The sequence below is a fragment of the Mytilus trossulus genome, chromosome 11 (genome assembly GCF_036588685.1).
Source record: "Mytilus trossulus isolate FHL-02 chromosome 11, PNRI_Mtr1.1.1.hap1, whole genome shotgun sequence".
NCBI lineage: Eukaryota > Metazoa > Mollusca > Bivalvia > Mytilida > Mytilidae > Mytilus > Mytilus trossulus.
Window position 1 is genome coordinate 12450862 of NC_086383.1, and position 22403 is coordinate 12473264.

A 22403-nucleotide genomic window follows, 5' to 3' on the forward strand; every position below is an offset into this window, starting at 1 on the left:
TCAAAGATACCAGGACTACAATTTAGTACGCCAGACGCGCGTTTCGTCTACATAAGACTCATCAGTGACGCTCATATCAAAATATTTATAAAGCAAAAGTAAAAGTTTCTCCAGCAATTTTCAATATAAAAGAACTTTCTTTATCTTACTTTTTTCTAACTGTTATTTACTACACTGTGCAATGATTAATGTTAACTATCTTTCCTCGTGTTATCCACCGACAACAATTGTCAGATGCATTTTTTGTCCTTCCCTTTTCGTCAAAGTGTTTAAGCTATTTTACAAAGAGCAGCTTTACCAGATGTGTTAAATGTCACAATGAATGTGTTACTTTTCGGAGCAAAACGTATTGTACACGGATATTATAATCCCACGACTTTCCCCGGAATTAATCTTATTAATTGCCCATCTTTCGTTATTTGGTGGATGTTCATAGAATTATAATCAGCAATGTAGATGTTTCCCGCAAAGTCAATTCCAATCCCTCTTGGACAATTTAGTTGATCGTCTGTATATGTAAACTTTGTTGTATTACCAACTACATACTGGATACTTCTACTGTCAGCATGAATATAATCAGACTGCTTAATTGATAACACAAAATACGATTGACCATTTGTCTTTCGTTGGTTCACTTTTTGTCCAGATGATACATTTATCCATGTAAGTGTGGAACCACTACCAGTTATGAATTGGTCTTCATTTACAAAACATAATCCATATACTGGTATCTCTGGTAATGTCAAAGTTTGTAAAAATGTCATCTTATCTTTGTCCACTATATATACAATATTCTCCGAAGATGATACCGCAACGTTTATTATCGTTATCACAGCAATATCATGAGGTTCACATTGAAGGGCCAATTCTGAAAGCAAGCTTTTACCATCGCCAGAATATTTCACTACTTTTTTCTTCGGACGAACTGTGAAGAGTAGACAGTCTCCTACAAAAATGCCACTCCTAAAACCTCCACCATTACAAACGTCGATAATTTTTACTATCCTAATATTTCCGGTTCGGAAGTCGACATTACTACCAAATAAATTATTTGGTGCTTCGTCAACTTGAAAGCCTCCTAAGGTCTTGGTATTCTTCTCAAAATCATCTATGCTAGATGACGGACTTAATAATACTGATACTGTCTTTATATTTTTTATCAAGTCGTTCAATTGTCCTTCTAGTTCAGAGACCTCTGGTTCAATTTTATCGACTTCAATCAGGCACTGTTGCTCGGACCCATGTTCCAGAACATAATTAATCACCGCTTTCCAGTTTTTGACAGCGCTTTTATAGGACGAAAACATATCTATATCATCTTTTATTTTAATGTTTACTTACTTCTTGGTTGATGTTAACTCACCTTTCAGTCTTTCTTCTATTCTGTCTATATGATGTAAAAGTTCCCTTTTGATAGCAGTCACTCGTGTAGCAATCTCTTCTATTGAATTATCAACATTAGCTAAATTTTCATTTCGATCATCAATAATTTCACTTAAATTTTTGAAATGGTCTTTTAGCCGTTCTGATAAGCCTAACGCTTTCGGTGACTGTTTGATACCGGAAGCGGCTTTTTGGATTGAAGTTACATTTTCACATTTACGGTGTGAAAGTGTAGCGCACGACGTACAACAAGGTTGGGAATGATCTAAACAAAAAAAAATCGATGATCTTCTCTGGATGCTCTACACAGTTTTGTACCTCACATACCTGGAAAGGTGAATCACCCGTGAGAATTTCTTTAATGTTGAGAAGTTTATGCCTTGCTGACATCTTAAATGTTTTGTGATATTTCTCGCACTGTTCACAAAATGCTTCCTCGCAAATCGTACACCAGCTTTTCGCTTTTGTACTTTCTTTGTTTACTTGACAGGAATCACACATTTTTTCTTCCTTTTGCATAGAACGTTTATCCAACATAGAAGCTACAAAATGGTTTGTTGGCAACACGGCTGCACATATTTCTAGCTGGTCTATTTCCTTTGATACAATCTTTCGACATATGGGACATTTGAATCCCTCTGTAATCTTTCCCTTTTCCAGAGATGACACAATGTAGGTATTGATACATGATTCACAAAACGTATGAAGACATGGTAGATGTTTTGGAATCTTGAATTTTTCTAAACAAATTGAACAAGTTAATAAATCATCGAAATGTGTTGTATCCTTAGTGGGAGTCGCCATTTTATAACACACTTTGACCGTTATACTTCCTTACCGAGGTCAATTATAAGCTATTATAATAAACAAAACAATGTGATTACTGTAATAAATCTTGCGATCACAATATTTGCGCTTTGTTTTAGAGTAAATAATATTTGTCTTAATAGACAATTAATGAGTCACAAATGAGTCTTATGTAGACGAAACGCGTACTAAATTATAATCCTGATACATTTGATTACTATTTACACTACTGGGTCGATGCCACTGATGGTGGACGAGAGCATCAGCAGTCAAGTAGTCAACACTTCGGTGTTGACATGAATATCAATAATGTGGTAATTTTTAATAAATTTTCTGTTTACAAAACTTTAAATTTTTCGAAAAACTTAGGATTTTCTTATCCCAGACATAGATTTACTTAGCCGTATTTAGTACAACGTTTTGGAATTTTGATCCTCAATGCTTTTCAACTTTGTACTTGTTTGGCTTTATGAATATTTTGATATTAGCGTCACTGATGAGTCTTATGTAGACGAAACGCGCGTCTGGCGTACTAAACTATAATCCTAGTACAAGTAGAAGGCTTGTTATAATTCGTTATTCTTGATAGGTATGTTATAACTATCATGGTGGTTATACAACAATATATCTATATTCAGATTAGATAAACAGCAGTATTGTTTATATTTTGGAAGCAAAATCGTTCTGTTTTTTTCTTCTTAAGTACAAGTTACGCTATAATGTCACTTGTAAACCAAGTTCATATACTTTTGTTATTTGTGCTTCATTTTGTAAGAATTAAATATACAAATGAATCCGATAGTGCTCAACCAATGTTCAAATCTCGTTAATCGATTAAGTCAATCAATTGACAACTCATTAACAAGAAACGAAAAAGACAAGAAGACACACATACGAAGTATATGAAATACAACATGTAAAATAAAAACTGACCAACACAGACCAAGTCTTGTTAGTCATTAAGATCAGCTTTCTTGTTGCGGATCATAAATGCAAAGAGCTACGTATTCTACTGGTAAACTTAATGGCATTTCAGATGACAAATCTGTATTTGATTTGGTTATCAAGAAACATTTGCGTGTAGACATAGCTAGTGATTTTCAATGTATTTACCTTGTTGCAAAAGGTAGACTAGATAAGCAGCATTTATAAATATACCATCGGCAAACTTATTTACAGTACAAAAACTTCTTTCTTAAGGAGATTTACAAGTTAAACTTTCTATTTTGTCAATGCTGCATTTCATCTGAACATTTGTGTGTATTTAACATCTTTCAGTGGGGTTTTTTTTTTTCGTTGGATTTTCCTTATCATTCTCATTTTGTTTTTAAATTATATTTTCCATCTTTCTTTGTTATGTAATTATTCAATTAATTCCTGTTCCATGTCTTTGTAACATACCATGCTATGTTTATCAAAGTTTTAAATTGGAGTTATTACTGTAAGGAAACATATAAATACAAGCTGGATGCAGCATGTTTCTGAATTATATTAGTACAGTGTGTTTCGTATTATGAAAAATCACTGTGATGATGACGAATAAATATGTTTAAAAAAAATAATGCTTCTCGTAATTTACTTAAATCATAATGTAAGAATGTTGAACAACGAATTAGAGATCTTCTCAAGAGAATTAATTTCAAAAGTACAATCGACAACTCATCTACGTTATCGTTCTATCAAAAACTCGTAGAGGACTAATTCTGACTAGTTGTTTTAAATTGTCTCAAACTTTTTATGTATAGCTTGCTATGTATTCTTCAATACTAAGTCTGTGAACTATATAAACTCATTAATGAATAGAGATTGTGTTCTTGCAGTAACTGCATTGGTGGTTCTAGTTTGAATGTATCCTTCAATTCTCATCTACTCCTCCAACAAGCACACAGTGTTAGGGGTTAATTAGACCGCAGTAAAATTTTTGATATTAATACGATGTTGCCTTGTGAATTGATATGATAAAAGGTCGACTTAGTATGACGGTCTATCTCTAGAGCAAGGCAGGATTATTCATATATTTTAAGAAGAGGTTATCATCCTCAATATTCATTTCAGCTTTGTTGTTGGACGTCAAGCAACGATAAACCAATAATTCGTTAATCTATGGTCTGGTTTTTACTTAAATATTTGTTATCATGTACCTCAAGTTATAATACATCTCTGGCTGTGAATATATGTGTCGAGAGTGTGTACTTTTTTTTTAATTTGTAATAGCGTTTTCGACGCTCAAATTTTCAAAGATTTTTTTAGCACCGCGTTCAACCGACGCTGGTGTGCACTCTTAGTCCTACAGGAGTTTTGTTTATAACACACTCCTCTTTTTTTCAGTAAAAATATAAAAAAGGAATCATTTAAGATACTAGCTCCCTCGGACAAGTTTACCTTCGATTAATTCCTGTTGGTCACGTAGATTCTAAAGTATTATGTATCGTTGGTTTTCAAATATATGGTTTAGAGCGTTCCTGGTGAAGTTTAATCCAAGAGCAACGCTTAAAATGTACCTAATTGGTTCAGTTTTATTATAATTATTTACTACTTAATACAGAAACTTTTCTCAATTGCTACAACAGAAACATATTTTTATAGTTTGCGTTCTCTATGCATGTAATAAATAATCTACATGTATACATGACCGTGCATGTTAAATAATTATCATCATTTATTTTTAAGAAAATAAAAATCCTTTTTTATTATATTTATTTGTTTCTCTTTTATTATTTGTAACTGCTAATATAAATGACTTTTGGTTTGATGAGTATTTGTTTACTCCTTGGTTTTAAAAGTTATTGTCTTATATCTGAAGGAGACGTAACATTATAATGTAACTCCTTTCTGTAGAGCAATTCTTAACTTATAAAGCTTCTTATGTATATTGTCATGTCTAACGTCAGTTTCTTCATAATGACATTTGTGATTTATTTTCAAATAAAAGTATTTAAATAGTTTCACAAAGTGATGCCTTCCCTGAAATCAAACAGGTAACGATAAACTTGTTGCTGCCTGGTGCAAAACGTATTGTCCATGGACATTCAATTCCCACAGTTGTAGCCGGAATTATTCTAATAAGATTTCCTTCGTTTGTTATTTGATGGATATTTGCAGAATTATATCCAGCGATGTATATATTACCAACCATGTCTACTCCAATCCCTCTTGGACCTGAAAGTTTGGTATTTGTATAGGTGAATCTAGTCGTACCACCAACTGAATAATTGACTGAATTTTTATCGGTACCATATATATAGTCCTGTTCTCCTAGTGATAATACTAGTTCGAGTTACTTACTGTGTGTCTTTCATTTATTTTTTCTCCAGATGGAAGGTTTACCCATGTAAGTGTGTCATAAGAACCAATTATTAATTGTTTTTCGTTGACACAGGATAATCCATATACTTTTATAAATGAAAATGTCAAAGTTTGTAACAATGTCATTTTATCACGATCCACAATATATACTGCCTTCCTGGTAGATGAAACGGCAACTTTGTATTGTACTATCGTGGCAATATCCTGAGGTGCACTTGGAAGCAACGATTGTGATAGTAAGCTTTTTCCATCGAATTTGTATTTACTACTTTGTTCTGTTGACGAATTGTAAATAGTAAATAGTTCTGTATGAAAATACCACTAAAAGTACCGCTACCTTTGCATACGTCGATTACTTGCAGAATTTTGATATTTCCGGTTCGGAAGTCTATGTTGGATATCCCAAGCATACCGGTCAACTTGCTATCAGGTGATTCGTCAACTTTAATACATCCAAAAGTATTTGTATTCTTCAAATCAGCAATAGGAGATGAAGGACTGAAAACAACCGATATTGTTTTCCTATTTTTCTTTAAATCTGTCATTTCTCGTTCTAGATCAGATATTTTCGGTTCGATTTTGTTAATTTCCATCATACATTGCTGCTCGGATCCGTGGTTAAGAACACTATCGAACATGTCTTTCCAATTTTTAACGGCACTTTTGTACGATAAACAAACGTCTATTTCGTCTTTTAATTTGTTACCAACTTGCTTCTTGGTTGAGGTCAACTCTACTTTCATGGTTTCTTCCATTTTGTCAATATGCTTTAAAATTTCTGTTTTCATATTAGAGACGCTTGTCTCAATCTCTTCTATTGAATTCTCTACATCGGATAAATTTGTGTTCCGATTTTCAATAATTTCATTAAGCTGGTCAGAGTGTTCTGTCAGTTTCTCAGATAAGTCATTAGCCGCTTTTGACTGTTTGATACCGTAAGCGGCTTCTTGTATTAAAGTAACATTTTCACATTTAAGGTGTGAAAGTGTAGCGCACGACGTACAACAAGGTTGAGAATGATCCAAACAATAAAATTCTATGATCTTTCCTGGATGATCTTCACAGCTTTGTACCTCACATACTTTGAAAGGTGTTATACCTGACTGCATTTTTTGAAGGTTTAGAAGTTTATGTCTTGCTGATATCTTAACGTTTTTGTGACATTTTTCGCACTGTTCACAGAATGCTTCCTTGCAAATAGTACACCAAGATTTTGCTTTTGTACTTTCTTTGTTTAATTGGCACGAGTCGCACAATTTTACTGCCTTTTGTATTGCTTGTTTATCCAACATTGATGCTACAAAACAATTCGTAGGCAACGTGGTCGCCCATAATTCTGGCCTTTCTAATGTTTCCAATGCTGATACAATTTTTCGACAAACAGGACAATAATCCCTCGGTTATCTTTCCCTTTTCCACAGAAGACACAATGTAGGTATTAATACGTATCAAGACATGGTAGAAACTTCGGAACTTTAAAAGTTTCTAAACAAATCGTGCAAGTTAATAAGTCTTCGAAATGTTCAGTATCCTCAGTGGGTGTCGCCATTATCAAAATAAACTATTAATACTTCCTTGTGTGCGTGTAGATATAGTTTAGTGTATTTACCTAGTTGTGACAGGTAAATTAGATAATCAATCTTTTTTAAGGGTATCGTTAACAACCTTCTTTTCAATACACAAGTTCTAACTAAACATGATTAATTGCAAGAGATTCACAAGATAAATTCACTATTTTGTCAATGTTGAATTTCATCTGAACATTTGCATGACTCGTATTAAATGTTTTTTTTTTTTTTCTTTTAATGTTTATGACCCCTTCTGTGGCCTGTGAAGTATGAACTTTTCAAACTGCAATAGTATTAAAACGGCAAAGATTATTAATAATAGAGATGGGCCATTTTGTCCATATACCAAGGGGAAACTTCGTTCAAAGCTCAAACAAATCAAACGAATGGATAACAACTGTCATATTCCTGACTTGGTACAGGCATTTTCTCATGTAGAAAATGGTGGATTGAACCTGGTTCTATAGCTAGCTTAACCTCTCACTTGTATGACAGTCGTATCAAATTCCATTACAAATACATTATTTTTTCTCAATTGCTCAACAGAAACAAATATTTGATATTTTGCGTTCTCAATGTAATTTATTATTTATACATGATAGTTCAGCTTTAATAATTAACTGGTCATATCCACTTGTATTTTTTGTCTATCTGACGAGTTAAGCCTTTTTCAACTGATTTTTATAGTTCGTTCTTATGTTGTACTGTTATACCACTGTCCCAGGTTAGGGGAGGGTTGGGATCCCGCTAACATGTTTAACCCCGCCACATTATTTATGTATGTGCCTGTCCCAAGTTAGGAGCCTGTAATTCAGTGGTTGTCGTTTGTTTAGGTGTTACATATTTGTTTTTCGTTCATTTTTTTACATAAATAAGGCCGTTAGTTTTCTCGTTTGAATTGTTTTACATTGTCTTAGCGGGGCCTTTTATAGCTGACTTTGCGGTATGGGCTCATTGTTGAAGACCGTACGGTGACCTATAGTTGTTAATGTTTGTGTCATTTTGGTCCATTGTGGATAGCTGTCTCATTGACAATCATACCACATCTTCTTTTTTATATCGTCTTTTTTTTTTGATATAAAATTAAGATCTTTTTATATTTTAAGGACACATACCATCATAATGTGACTTCTTTGCTGTACAGTAATTCTTAACTTATATAGCTCCTAATGTATATTTTCATGTTTCATGTAAGTTTCTTCATGTTGACATTTGTGATTTCTTTTCAAAAAAATAGTATTCAAATAATTTCACATATTGAGGCCTTCCCAGAAGTCAAACATGTAACGATAAAGATGTTGCTTCTTGGTGCAAAACGTATTGTCCATGGACTCTCAATTCCTACGGTTGTAGCCGCAATTAGTCTTATTAAATTTCCTGCGTTTGTTAGTTGGTGGATATTTGCAGAATTATATCCAACGATGTATATATTACCAACAATGTCTACTCCAATCCCTCTTGGAACTGCAAGTTAGTTGTTTGTATAGGAAAACTTTGTCACATAACCGACTGAATAATTGACTGAATTCATACTGGTACCATAAATATATATATATATATATATATATGTGTGTATGGTGATAAAACAAAGTTAGAGTTACTACTAGTCTGTCTTCCTGGCGTATAAAATTATAATCCTGGTACCTTTGATAACTATTTACACAACTGGGTCGATGCCACTGCTGGTGGAAGTTTCGTCCCCGAGGGTATCACCAGCCCAGTAGTCAGCACTTCGGTGTTGACATGAATATCAATTATGTGGTCATTTTTATAAATTACCTGTTACAAAACTTTGAATTAATCGAAAAACTGAGGATTTTCTTATCCCAGGAATAGATTACCTTAGCCGTATTTGGCACAACTTTTTGGAATTTTGGGTCCTCAATGCTCTACAACTTTATACTTCTTTGGCTTTACAACGATTTTGATCTGAGCGTCACTGATGAGTCTTATGTAGACGAAACGCGCGTCTGGCGTATAAAATTATAATCCTGGTACCTTTGTGACTAATTCCGTCCATTTGTTCTACAGATGGAATGACTATCCATGTAAGTTTGTTACTAGAACCAATTATTAATTGTGTCTCGTTGACACAGGATAATCCATATACTTGTATAAATGGAAATGTCGAAGTTTGTAACAATGTCATTGTATCACTATCAACAATATATACTGGTAGACGAAACGGCAACTTTGAATTGTATTATGGTAGAAATATCCTCGGGTGAATATGGACGCAACAATTGTGATAGTAATATGACATTCAATATTATTAAGTTTAGTAATCACTCTTTTTCAGTTTTAGTTTCTTATCGCTATCTGGTCTCAAATGGGAGTCATATTCGGCACTATCTGAACGCTGTTTTACCAAACATAACATAACTTTAGTTACACATGTTACAGTGTCACACCAAACACTTCAGGTAGCTTACTTTTTATTATAAACATTCGTAAAGTATTATGTGATATAGAATAAAGAAAAATAGATTTTTAATTAAAATCAATTTAAGTAAGCATATAATTCTTTAAATGTCCGAATATATTTTAATGTGTCGTTTCTTTATATGAACGCATATGTAAATTTCCTTGACTTTTTCTATTATACCATGAGTTTGTATCGTTTAAATAAATCTCATATTTGATACACGAATCCTGCGTATGGTACTTAGGGTGGTAGGGTGGTAAGTTGATAAAAGAGATGCAGTATCCATGAGATTTTAAACAAATTCACATATTGTTGCTTTGCCAGTACTCGAACATGTGACAACCATTTTGTTACTATTTGTTGCAAAACGAATTGTCCATGGATTCACAATTCCTATGGTTGAAGCCGGAATTTTTCTTATTAACTCTCCTCCATTCGTTATTTGGTGGATATATCTAGAACTATATGATGCAATATATAAATTGCCCATATAGTCTACTCCTATCCCTCTAGGGTAAGATAAATCAGAGTTGGTATAGGTAAACTTTTTCGTGTTATCGACTACATAATCGACAGAATTGGAACTGTTGGCAAACATGTAATCGGTTTGTGATAACGATAACACAAAGAACGATTGACTACTGGTCGTCCTTTTGTTAATTGTTTGTCCCGATGAAACGTTTATCCATGTAAGTGTGTAACTATGACAAGCGATAAATGTGTCTTCATTAACAAAGCTTATTCCATACACTGGTATACCTGGTAAATTCAAGGTTTGTAACAATACCATCTTATTACTATCTACTACACATACTCCTTGCCCATAAGATGATACTGCAACTTTGAAGTGTGTTACCGCAGCAATGTCCTCCGGTGAACCTGGAAGGGCCAATTCTGATAGCAAACTTTGTCCATCACTGTTGTATTTCACTACTTTCTTTTTGTTATGAATTGTAAAAAGTAGAAAGTTGTGTATAAATATTCCAGACGTTGTTCCGGTACCATTGCACACGTCGATAACTTGTAGAATGTTAATATTTCCAGTGCGGAAGTCGACTTTGTCTACTTTCATCTCAAGGTTAAAATTCAAAAAACTAACAGCGGATTTGTCAACTTTAATTCTTTCAAACGTCTGGGCATTTTTGATAAAATCTGCAATAGGGGGAGAAGGGCTAAAAACAACTGAAACACTCTTTATTGTTTTCACCAAATCTTCAATTTCTTGTTCAAGTTCTGAGATTTTAGATTCGATTTTATTAATTTCCATCAGACATTGCTCATCGGACCCATGTTCTAGAACACTGTCTATCACTGTTTTCCATTTTTTAACAGCGCCTCTGTATGATGAAAGAACACCAACTTCGTCTTTTACTTCTATTTCAACTTGCTTCTTGGTTGAGGTCAACTCGGTTATCAGAGTTTCTTCTATTCGATCTATATGCCTTGAAATTTCAGTTTTTATATTAGCCACTGTTGTCCTAATTTCTCCTGTTGAATTCTCAACATCAGCTAAATTCGTATTTCGATCTTCAATAATTTCACCTAACTGAATCACGTGCTCTGTTAGTTTTTGTGATAAACCAGACGCTTTCGGTGAATGTTTGATACCGGAAGCGGCTTTTTGAATTGAAGTGACATTTTCACATTTACGGTGAGTTAGTGTACCGCACGACGTGCAACAAGGTTGTGAATGATCCAAACAATAAAATTCGACAATCTTTCCTGGATGATCTTCACAGTTTTGTACCTCGCATACTTTGAATGGTGTACCGCCGGACTGCATTTCCTGAATGCTGAAAAGTTTATGCCGTGCTGATATCTTTAAGTTTTTATGATATTTCTCACATTGGTCACAGAAAGCCTCTTCACAAATCGGACACCAGCTTTTCGCTTTTGTACTTTCTTTGTTAATGACACAAGAATCGCACATTTTTTCTGCCTTTTGTATTGCTAGTTTATCTAACATTGAGGTAACAAAATGATTGCTTGGGAGCGATTGCGCCCATAATTCTGGCTTTTCTAATTTGTCTCCTCCTGATACGATTTTTCGACATACAGGACATGTAAATCCCTCGGTTATCTTTCCCTTTGCCACAGATGACACAATATAGGTATTAATACACGAATCACAGAAGGTATGAAGACATGGTAGATACTTCGGAAGTTTGAATATTTCCAAACAAATCGTGCAAGTTAACAAATCATCGAAATGTTCAGTATCCTTAGTGGGTGTCGCCATTATCAAAATAAACTTTGACCGTTAATATACTTCCTTGTGTGCGTGTATTTATAGTCATTGACTTGGTGTATTTACCTTGTTGCAAAAAGTAGATTGGATAAATAGTTATCAAAAATACCAGGATTATAATTTTATACGCCAGACGCGCGTTTCGTCTACATAAGACTCATCAGTAAACAGTATTTAAAAATATACCATTGGCAAACTTATTTAAAGTACAAAAACTTCTTTCTAAAGGAAATTTACACTTTAAATTTTCTATTTTGTCAATGCTGCATTTCATCTGAACATTTGTGTGTATTTAACATCTTTTAGTGGGTTTTTTTTTTCGTTGGATTTTCTTTATCGATGTTATCATTCTCAACTTTTTTAAATTATATTTTCCATCTTTCTTTGTTATGTAATTATTCAATTCATTCCTGTTCCATGTCTTTGTAATATGCACATTTTGCCATGCTATGTTTAAGAAATTTTCAAATTTGAGTTAATCCTGTAACGAAACATATAAATACAAGCTAGATGCAGCATGTTTCTGAATTATATTAGTACAGTGTGTTTTGTATTATGAAAAATCACTGTGATGATGACGAATAAATGTGTTTAAACAAACAATGCTTCTTGTAAACATTATGTAAGAATATTGAACAACGAATTAACGATCTTCTCAAGAGAATTAATTTCAAAAATACAATCAACAACTCATCTAAGTCATCGGTCTATCAAAATCTTGTAAAGGACTAATTCTGACTCGATGTTTTAAATTGTTTCAAACCTTTTATGTATAGTTTGCTATGTATACTTCAATACTAAGTCTGTGAACTATATAAACTCGTTAATGGATAGAGATTGTGTTCTTGCAATAGCTGTATTGGTGGTTCTAGTTTGAATGTATCCTTCAATTCTCATCTACTCCTCCCACAAGCACACAGTGTTAGGGGTTGATTGGACCGCAGTAAAACTTTTGATAGTAATACGATGTTGCCTTGTGAATTGGTATGTTGAAAGGTCGACTTAGTGTGACGGTCTATATCTAGAGCAAGGCAGGAACATCTATATTTCGTGAAGATCATCCTTAATATTCATTTTAGCTTTGTTGTTGGACGTCAAGCAACGATAAACCAATAATTCGGTACTCTGTGGTCTGTTTTTTACTGAAATATTTGTCATCATGTACCTCAAGTTATAATACATCTTTGGCTGTATATATATATATATATGTGTCGAGAGTTCCTGTTGAATGTGCTTTAATTTGTAATAGCGTTTTCGACGCTCAAATTTTCAAAGAATTTTTTATCACCGTGTTATAACCTATGCTGGTGTACACTGTTAGTCATAAAGGAGTATTGTTTATAACACACTACTCTTTTTTTTCAGTAAAAATATAAATAACGAATCATCTAAAATACTAGCTCCCTCTGACACGTTTACCTTCGATTAATTCCTGTTTGGTCACGTAGATCCTCAAGTATTATATATCCTTGGTTTTCAAATATATGGTTTTGAGCGTTCCTGGTTAATCCAGGAAGATTGCTTTAAATGCACCTAATTGGTACAGTTTTATTATAATTATTTAGTATCAAATACAGTCACTTTTCTCAATTGCGACAGCAGAAATTTTTTTTTATAGTTTGCGTTCTCTATACATGTAATAAATAATATATACATGACAGTTCATGTTAAATAATTGTCATAATTCATTTTTTAGAAAATTAAAATCCTTTTTTATCATATTTATTTGTTTCTTATTTCTTATTTGTAACTGTTAATATAAATAACTTTTGGTTTTGTTATTCTTTGTTTAGCCCTTGGTTTTGATTGTTATTGTCTTATATCTTAAGGACACGTAACATCATGATGTAACTTTCTTTCTGTAGAGAAATTCTTAACTTATAAAGCTCCTAATGTATATTTTCAGGTCTCATGTTGACATTTGTGATTTATTTTCAAAAAATAGTATTTAAATAATTTCACATAGTGAGGCCTTCCCAGAGGTCAAACAGGTGACGATTAATTTGTTGCTGCTTGGTGCAAAACGTATTGTCCATGGACTCTCAATTCCTATGGTTGTAGCCGGAATTATTCTTATTAAACTTCCTTCGTTTGTTATTTGATGGATATTTGCAGAATTATATCCAGCGATGTATATATTGCCAACCATGTCTACTCCAATCCCTCTTGGACCTGAAAGTTTGGTGTTTGTATAGGTAAATTTTGTCGTATCACCAACTGAATAATTGACTGAATTATTACAGATACCATATATACAGTCTTGTTCTCCGAGTGATAAAACAAAGTTCGAGTTACTTGCTGTCTGTCTTTCATTTATTTTTTCTCCATATGGAAAGTTGAGCCAAGTAAGTTTGTTACTAGAACCAATTATTAATTGTTTTTCGTTGACACAGGATAATCCGTATACTTGTAAAAAAGGAAAAGTCAAAGTTTGTAACAATGTCATTTTATCACTATCAACAACAAATAATGCCTTCTTGGTAGAAGAAATGGCAACTTTTAATTGTACTATCGCGGCAATATCCTCAGGTGCATTTGGAAGCAACAATTCTGATAGTAAGCTATTTCCATCGAATTTGTATTTTACTACTTTGTTCCTCCCACGAATTGTAAATAGTAGATAGTTTTGTATGAAAATACCACTAGAAGGACCTCTACCTTTACATACGTCGATAACTTGCAGAATTTTGATATTTCCGGTTCGGAAGTCTATGTTGGATATCCCAAGCATACCGGTCACCTTACTATCAGGTGATTCGTCAACTTTAATAGATCCAAAGGTCTTGGTATTCTTCAAATCAGCAATAGGAGATGAAGGACTGAAAACAACCGATATTGTTTTAATATTTTTCTTTAAATTTATCATTTCTCCTGCTAGATCAGATATTTTAGGTTCCATTTTGTTAATTTCCATCAGACATTGCTGCTCGGATCCGTGGTTAAGAACACTATCGAACATGTCTTTCCAATTTTTAACGGCACTTTTGTACGATACACAAGCGTCTATTTCGTCTTTTAATTTGATACCCACTTGCTTCTTGGTTGAGGTCAACTCTACTTTCATGGTTTCTTCCATTTTGTCAATATGCTTTAAAATTTCCGTTTTCATATTAGAGACGCTTGTCTCAATCACTTCTATTGAATTATTTACATTGAATAAATTTGAGTTCCGATTTTCAATAATTTCATTAAGCTGGTCAGAGTGTTCTGTCAGTTTCTCGGATAAGTCATTAGCCGCTTTTGACTGTTTGATACCGGAAGCAGCTTCTTGAATTGAAGTAACATTTTCACATTTACGGTGTGAAAGTGTAGCGCACGACGTACAACAAGGTTGGGAATGATCCAAACAATAAAATTCTATGATCTTTCCTGTATGCTCGTCACAGCTTTGTACCTCACAAACTTCAAAAGGTGTATCACCGGACTTCATTTCTTGAATGTTTAGAAGTTTATGTCTTGCTGACATCTTAAAGTTTTTGTGACATTTTTCGCACTGTTCACAGAACGCCTCCTCACAAATCGTACACCAGCTTTTTGCTTTTGTACTTTCTTTGTTTAACTGACACGAGTCGCACATTTTCTCTGCCTTCTGTATTGCTCGTTTATCTAACATTGAGGTAACAAAATGATTTGTAGGCAACGTGGTCGCCCATAATTCTGGCCTTTCTAATGTTTCCACTGATGATACAATTTTTCGACATACAGGACATGTAAATCCCTCGGTTATCTTTCCCTTTTCCACAGAAGACACAATGTAGGTATTAATACACGATTCACAGAACGTATGAAGACATGGTAGATACTTCGGAACTTTGAATGTTTCCAAACAAATCGTGCAAGTTAACAAATCATCGAAATGTGTTGTATCCTTAATAGGTGTCGCCATTATCAAAATAAACTTTGACCGTTAATATACTTCCTTGTGTGCGTGTATTTATAGTCATTGACTTGGTGTATTTACCTTGATGCAAAAGGTAGATTAGATAAGTAGTATTTAAAAATATACCATCGGCAAATTTATTTAAAGAACAAAAACTTCTTTCTAAAGGAGATTTACAAGTTAAATTTTCGTTTTTGTCAATGCTGAATTTCATCTGAACATTTGTGTGTATTTAACATCTTTCAGTGGGTTATTTTTTTCGTTGGATTTTCTTTATCCATGTTATCATTCTCATTTTTTTTTAATTATATTTTCCATCTTTCTTTGTTATGTAATTATTCAATTCATTCCTGTTCCATGTCTTTGTAACATACCATGCTATGTTAAATTGGAGTTATTACTGTAAGAAAACATATAGATATAAGCTAGATGAAGCATGTTTTTGAATTATATAAGCAATAAGTATAGTGTGTTTTATTATGGAAAATCAATGTGTGATGAAGACGTCGAATAAATATGTTTATACAAACAATGCTTCTTGTAATTTACTTAAAACATAATGTAAGAATTGTGAACAAAAAAATAGCTTTCTTCTCAAGAGAATTAATTTCAAAAGTACAATCGATATCAAAAACTTTTAGAGGACTAATTCTGACTTGTTGTTTTAAATTGTTTTAAACCTTTGATGTATTGTTTGCTATGTATACTTCAATACTAAATCATCTGTGAACTATATAATCTCGTTAATGGATATAGATATTGTGTTGTTGTAGTAACTGCATTGGTGGTTCTAGTTTGTATGTATCGTTCGATTCTCATCTACTCTTCCCGCAAGCACAAAGTGTTAAGGGTTAGTTGGACCGCAGTAAAACTGTTGATATTAACACGATGTTGCCTTGTGAATTGGTATGTTAAAAGTCGACTTAGTATGACGGTCTAGAGCAAGGCAGGATCATTCATATTCCATGAACAGGTTATTCTCCTCAACATTAATGTTAGCTTTGTTGTTGGACGTCAAGCAACGATAAACCAATAATTCGTTAATCTGTGGTCTGGTTTTTACTTAAATATATGTTATCATGTACCTCAAGTTATAATACATCTTTGGCTGTAAATATATGTGTCGAGAGTTTCTGTTGAATGTACTTTAATTTGTTATAGCGTTTTCGACGCTCACATTTTCAAAGATTTTTTTAGCACCGTGTTTTAATCGATGCTGGTGTGCAATGTTAGACCTAAAGGAGTATTGTTTATAACACACTCCTCTATTTCTTCAGTAAAAATATCAATTACGAATTTCCTAAAACTTTGTGTGCTAACAGGAATTGTCATTGATATAGTTAAATTTATAAATTTACTGTTTACAAATGTTTGAATTTTTTGAATACTAAGGCTTTTCTCCCTCAGGCATAAATTACCTTAGCTGTATTTGGCAAAACTTAAAGGAATTGTGGTCTTCAAAGCTCTTCAACTTCGTATTTTATTTGGCCTTTTTAACTGTTTTGGATTCGATCGTCACTGATGCGTCTTTTGTAGTCTTTTGTAGACGAAACGCGCGTCTGGCGTATATACTAAATTTAGTCCTGGTACCTATGATGAGTTTATATTCCTCAAGACTTAGTATTATGTATCCTTGGTTTTCAAATATATGGTTTTGACGTTCCTGGTGAAGGTTAATCCAAGAACAACGCTTTAGATGCACCTAATTGGTTCAGTTTTATTATAAATATTTAGTATCAAATACAGTCATTTTTCTCAACAGAAACATTTTTTTTTTATATTTTGCTTTCTCTATGCATGTAAAAAAAGTATCTATACCTGACAGTTCATGTTAAATAATTATCATCGTTTATTTTTTAGAAAATTAAAATCCGTTTTTTACGCCTTGGTTTTAATTGTTATCGTCTTATATCTTAATGACACGTAACATCATAATGTAACCTCCTTTCTTCTGTACAGTAATTCTTAACTTATATAGCTCATTATGTATATTTTCATGTCTCATGTCAGTTTTCTCATGTTGACATTTGTGATTTATTTTTAAAAAAAAAGTATTTAAATAATTTTACTTATTGATGCCTTCCAATAATCAAACAGGTAACGATAAATTTGTTGCTGTTTGGTGCAAAACGTATTGCCCATGGGCTCTCAATTCCCACGGTTGTAGCCGGAATTATTTAATTAGATTTCCTTCGTTTGTTATTGGTGGATGTTTGCAGAATTATATCCAGAGATGTATGTATTACCAACAATGTCTACTCCAATCCCCCTTGGACCTGAAAGTTTGTTGTTTGTATAGGTAATTTTTTCTCACATAACCGACTGAATAATTAACTGAATTCATTCTGGTACTATATATATGCGTATAGTGATAAAACAAAAAGTAAAATCACAAAAATACTGAACTTAGAGGAAAATCAATTCGAAAAGTCCATAATCACATGGCAAAATCAAATAACAAAACGCATAAAAAACGAATGGACAAGAACTGTCATATTCCTGACTTGTTACAGGCATCTTCAAAATTAATGTAGAAAACGGTGGATTAATCTTGGTTAAACAAAGTTCGATCAAAGTTCGAGTTACTACTAGTCTGTCTTTCGTCCATTTGTTCTCCGGATGAAATGATTATCCATGTACAAAAATGTAAGTTTGTTACTAGGACCAATTATTAATTATTTTTCGTTGACACAGGATAGTCCATATAATTGTATAAATGAAAATGTCAAAGTTTGTAACAATGTCATTTTATCACTATCCACTATATATATACTGGTAGACGAAACGGCAACTTTGAATTGTATTATGGTAGAAATATCCTGGGGTGCATTTGAACGCAACAATTGTGACCTTACCTTAACCTTAATTCTCTCCGCGCCAGAAGTCGCATAAGGCCTCCACGCTGCTTTTCCACCCTTTTCTATCTTTAGCCGCTGTTCTGGCTACGTTCCAACTTGTCCATCCTTGTTGGTTCCTTTCTCTCTCTGTTGTTCTTCTCCATGTAGTTTTTGGCCTTCCTCTAGTTCTTTTCCCTTCAGGTGCCCATTGTAGAGCTACATAGCTGTTGTTGTCTCTTTCACGTCTTCATGTATGTCCTATCCATGTCCACCGTCTCCTTCTGATTTCACAACTGATGTTTCTAGTGTTAGCTATTTCGTTTACTGTTTTGTTTGATGTTTTACTCTGCCATCTTATTTTTAGGATCTTTCTTAGGCATAGGTGTTCTACAGTATTAAGTTTCTTTTCTTCAATGTTTGTTAATTTCCATGTTTCGCATCCATACAATAATACAGGTCTTACTAATGATTTATAAAGGTGAATTTTTGTTTTTCGGCCAATTCCTCTTGCATACCATATATTTCTTAGGCGATGGAATGTCCCTCTTGCTTTCTGTATTCTGTTTTTGATGTCACAATTGTGACAGTAATATGATATTCAAGATTATTGAGGATAGTAATCACTCTTTTTCAGTTTTAGTTTCTTATCGCTATCTGATCTCAAATGGGAGTCATATCCAGCACTATCTGAACGCTGCTTTACCAAACATATCATAACTTTACTTACACTATCATAACTTTACTTACACTGAAAATGACGAGCATCACTGAAGAGACATGTATTGTCGAAATGCGCATCTAGTGCAACAAAATTGGTACCGTTGATTTTATTACTACCACTGGGTCGATGCCTCTGCTGGTGGACTATTGGTCCCCGAGGGTATCACCAGCCCAGTAGCCAGTACTTCGGTACTGGCATGAAAATACGGATTTTTTGTGTTATTAAAATTTGCTGTTACAAAATATTAGAAATTATTAAAAATTAAGGAATGTATCTCCCTCATGCAAAGCTCTGATTCCTTTCACGAATTTGGCTATACTTTTTGGACCTTTTGGATTATAGCTCTTCATCTTTTATATATGCTTTGGATTTCAAATGTTTTGGCGACGAGCATCACTGAAGAGACATGTATTGTCGAAATGCGCATCTGGTGCAACAAAATTGGTACCGTTGATTTTATTACACATGTAACAGTGTCACACAAAACATTTCAGATATTTAAATTTTTATTATAAACATTCGTAAAGTATTTTGCGATAAAGAATAAAGAAGACAATTTTTAATCAAAATCAATTTAAGTAAGCATATAGTTCTTTAAATGTCCGAATATATTTTAATGTGTGGTTTCTTAATGTGAAAGCATATGTTAATTTCCTTGACTTTTCCTATTATACCATGTGTTTGTATCGCTTAAATAAATCACATATATGATACACGTATGGTACTTAGGTTGGTAAGTTGAAGAAAAAGATGCAATATCCATGAGGTATTAAACAAATTCACATATTGTTGCTTTGCCAGAAGTCCCACACGTGACAACCATTTTGTTACTTTTCGTTGTAAAACGAATTGCCCATGGATTAAAAATTCCTACGGTTGAAGCCGGAATTTTTCTTATGAAATCTCCTTCGTTCGTTATTTGGTGGATGTTTCTAGAACTATTTGATGCAATGTATAAATTGCCCATACAGTCTACTCCTAGCCCTCTAGGATAAATAAATTCAGAGTTTGTATAAGTAAACTTTTTCGTATTGCCCACTACATAATCGACTGTAGTTCTACTGTCAGCATACATATAATCGGTCTGTGATAATGATAACACAAAGTATGACTGACCTCCAGTCGTCTTTTGATTTACTTGTTGTCCCGACGAAAGGTTTATCCATGTGAGTGTGGAACTATCACTAATAATAAATAGTTCTTCATTGACAAAGCTTATTCCATACACTGGTATACCTGGTAAATTCAAGGTTTGTAACAATATCATTTTATCACTATCTACTAAACATACTCCCTGCCCAGGAGACGATACTGCAACTTTGAATTGTGTTACTACTGCAATATCCTCGGGTGAACCTGGAAGTGCTAATTCTGATTGCAAACTTTTTCCTTCACTGTTATACTTCACTACTTTGTTCTTCCCACGAACTGTAAAAAGTAGAAGGTTTTGTATAAATATACCAGATGTAGTTCCGGCACCATTACACACGTCAATAGTTTGTAGAATGTTAATTTTTCCAGTGCGGAAGTCGACTTTGTCTATCTCAAGGTTACCACTCAAAGAAATAACAGAGGATTTATCAACTTTGATACTTCCAAAAGTCTCGGCATTCCTGGTAAAATCTGCTATAAGTGAAGAAGGACTAAAAACAACTTTTACACTCTTTATATTTTTTACCAAATCTTTCACTTCTTGTTCGAGTTCTGAGATTTTAGGTTCGATTTTATTAACTTCCATCAGACATTGCTGCTCGGATCCATGTTCTAGAACACTGTCTATCACTGTTTTCCATTTTTTAACAGCGCTACTATAAGACGAAAGCAAACCAACTTCGTCTTCTATTTCTATTCCAACTTGCTTCTTGGTTGAGGTCAACTCAATTAACAGGGTTTCTTCTATTCGATCTAAATGCTTTAAAATTTCAGTTTTTATATCAGCCACTCTTGTCTTAATCTATCCTGTTGAATTCTCAACATCAGCTAAATTATTATTTCGATCATCAATAATTTCATCTAACTGAATCACGTGCTCTCTTACTTTTTGGGATAAACCAGACGCTTTCGTTGACTGTTTGATACCGGAAACGGCTTTTTGGATTGAAGTAACATTTTCACATTTACGGTGTGAAAGTGTAGCGCACGACGTGCAACAAGGTTGAGAATGATCCAAACAATAAAATTCTATGATCTTTCCTGCATGCTCTTCACAGCTTTGTACCTCACATACTTCAAAAGGTGTATTACCGGACTGCATTTCTTGAATATTTAGAAGTTTATGTCTTGCTGTCATCTTAAAGTTTTTGTGACATTTTTCGCACTGTTCACAGAATGCCTCCTCGCAAATAGTACACCAAGATTTTGCTTTTGTACTTTCTTTGTTTAACTGACACGAATTGCACATTTTCTCTGCCTTTTGTATTGCTCGTTTATCTAACATTGATGTTACAAAATAATTGGTAGGCAACGAGGTCGCCCATACTTCTGGCCTTTCTAATGTTTCCACTGCTGATACAATTTTTCGACAAACAGGACATGTAAATCCCTCGGTTATCTTTCCCTTTTCCACAGATGACATAATGTAGGTATTAATACATGTTTCACAGAATGTATGAAGACATGGTAGATACTTTGGAACTTTGAAAGTTTCCAAACAAATCGTACAAGTTAATAAATCATCGAAGTTTTCTCTGTCCTTAGTGGGTGTCGCCATTATCAAAATAAACTTTGACCGTTAATATATTTCCTTGTGTGCGTGTATTTATAGTTATTGACTTGGTGTATTAACCTATAGATGTGAAAGGTAAACACTTTGAGATTAACAGCCAAACGTGTACAACAACAAACTCTTCTACATACACAAGTTTTTACTAAAGGATAGGGGACAAAGGCTTTAACTGTTATGCTATTTTTAGGTCATTATAAATTATTTTTTTGTTATCTCTTATTCTGAATAGTATTTGTTGTTGGCTGTTATTGTCTTACATTTCTTATTCCTTGTAATTAGCTGTAGCCTGTAGGTACTTTTGATAACTATTTAAACCACTTGGTCGATGCCACCGCATGTGGACGTTTCGTCCCCGAGGGTATCACTAGACCAGTAGTCAACATTTCGGTGTTGACATGAATATAAATCATGTGGTCATATTTTATAAATTTCCTGTTTACACAACTTTGATTTTTTTCGAAAAACTAAGGATTTTCTTATGCCAGGCATAGATTACCTTAGCC

At 33.5% G+C, this 22403-nt stretch overlaps 6 protein-coding genes across 6 annotated transcripts; all 6 read right to left on the reverse strand.

Moving 5' to 3' along the window:
* Positions 1 to 362: 362 nt before the first annotated feature.
* Positions 363 to 2187, reverse strand: LOC134689738 (E3 ubiquitin-protein ligase TRIM13-like). Its single transcript, XM_063549707.1, has 3 exons — positions 1867 to 2187; positions 1342 to 1685; positions 363 to 1287 (listed from the first exon to the last, which is right to left on the reverse strand). The coding sequence occupies exons 1-3, from the start codon at positions 2185 to 2187 to the stop codon at positions 363 to 365; spliced, it is 1590 nt and encodes a 529-aa protein (XP_063405777.1).
* Positions 2188 to 5640: 3453 nt separating this feature from the next.
* Positions 5641 to 6788, reverse strand: LOC134689740 (E3 ubiquitin-protein ligase TRIM36-like). Its single transcript, XM_063549708.1, has one exon. The coding sequence runs from the start codon at positions 6786 to 6788 to the stop codon at positions 5685 to 5687; it is 1104 nt and encodes a 367-aa protein (XP_063405778.1). The 3' UTR covers positions 5641 to 5684.
* Positions 6789 to 9781: 2993 nt separating this feature from the next.
* LOC134689741 (E3 ubiquitin-protein ligase Midline-1-like) lies at positions 9782 to 11728 on the reverse strand. The gene has a single exon (XM_063549709.1). The coding sequence runs from the start codon at positions 11726 to 11728 to the stop codon at positions 9782 to 9784; it is 1947 nt and encodes a 648-aa protein (XP_063405779.1).
* A 1923-nt stretch (positions 11729 to 13651) lies between these two features.
* On the reverse strand, positions 13652 to 15623 carry LOC134689742 (E3 ubiquitin-protein ligase TRIM45-like). Its single transcript, XM_063549710.1, has one exon. The coding sequence runs from the start codon at positions 15621 to 15623 to the stop codon at positions 13686 to 13688; it is 1938 nt and encodes a 645-aa protein (XP_063405780.1). The 3' UTR covers positions 13652 to 13685.
* A 4321-nt stretch (positions 15624 to 19944) lies between these two features.
* Positions 19945 to 20913, reverse strand: LOC134689743 (uncharacterized). The gene has a single exon (XM_063549712.1). The coding sequence runs from the start codon at positions 20911 to 20913 to the stop codon at positions 19945 to 19947; it is 969 nt and encodes a 322-aa protein (XP_063405782.1).
* A 157-nt stretch (positions 20914 to 21070) lies between these two features.
* LOC134691707 (E3 ubiquitin-protein ligase TRIM56-like) lies at positions 21071 to 21892 on the reverse strand. Its single transcript, XM_063552267.1, has one exon. It carries the CDS (start codon positions 21883 to 21885, stop codon positions 21130 to 21132), a length of 756 nt encoding a protein of 251 aa, XP_063408337.1. The 5' UTR covers positions 21886 to 21892; the 3' UTR covers positions 21071 to 21129.
* Between the last annotated feature and the right edge of the window lie 511 nt (positions 21893 to 22403).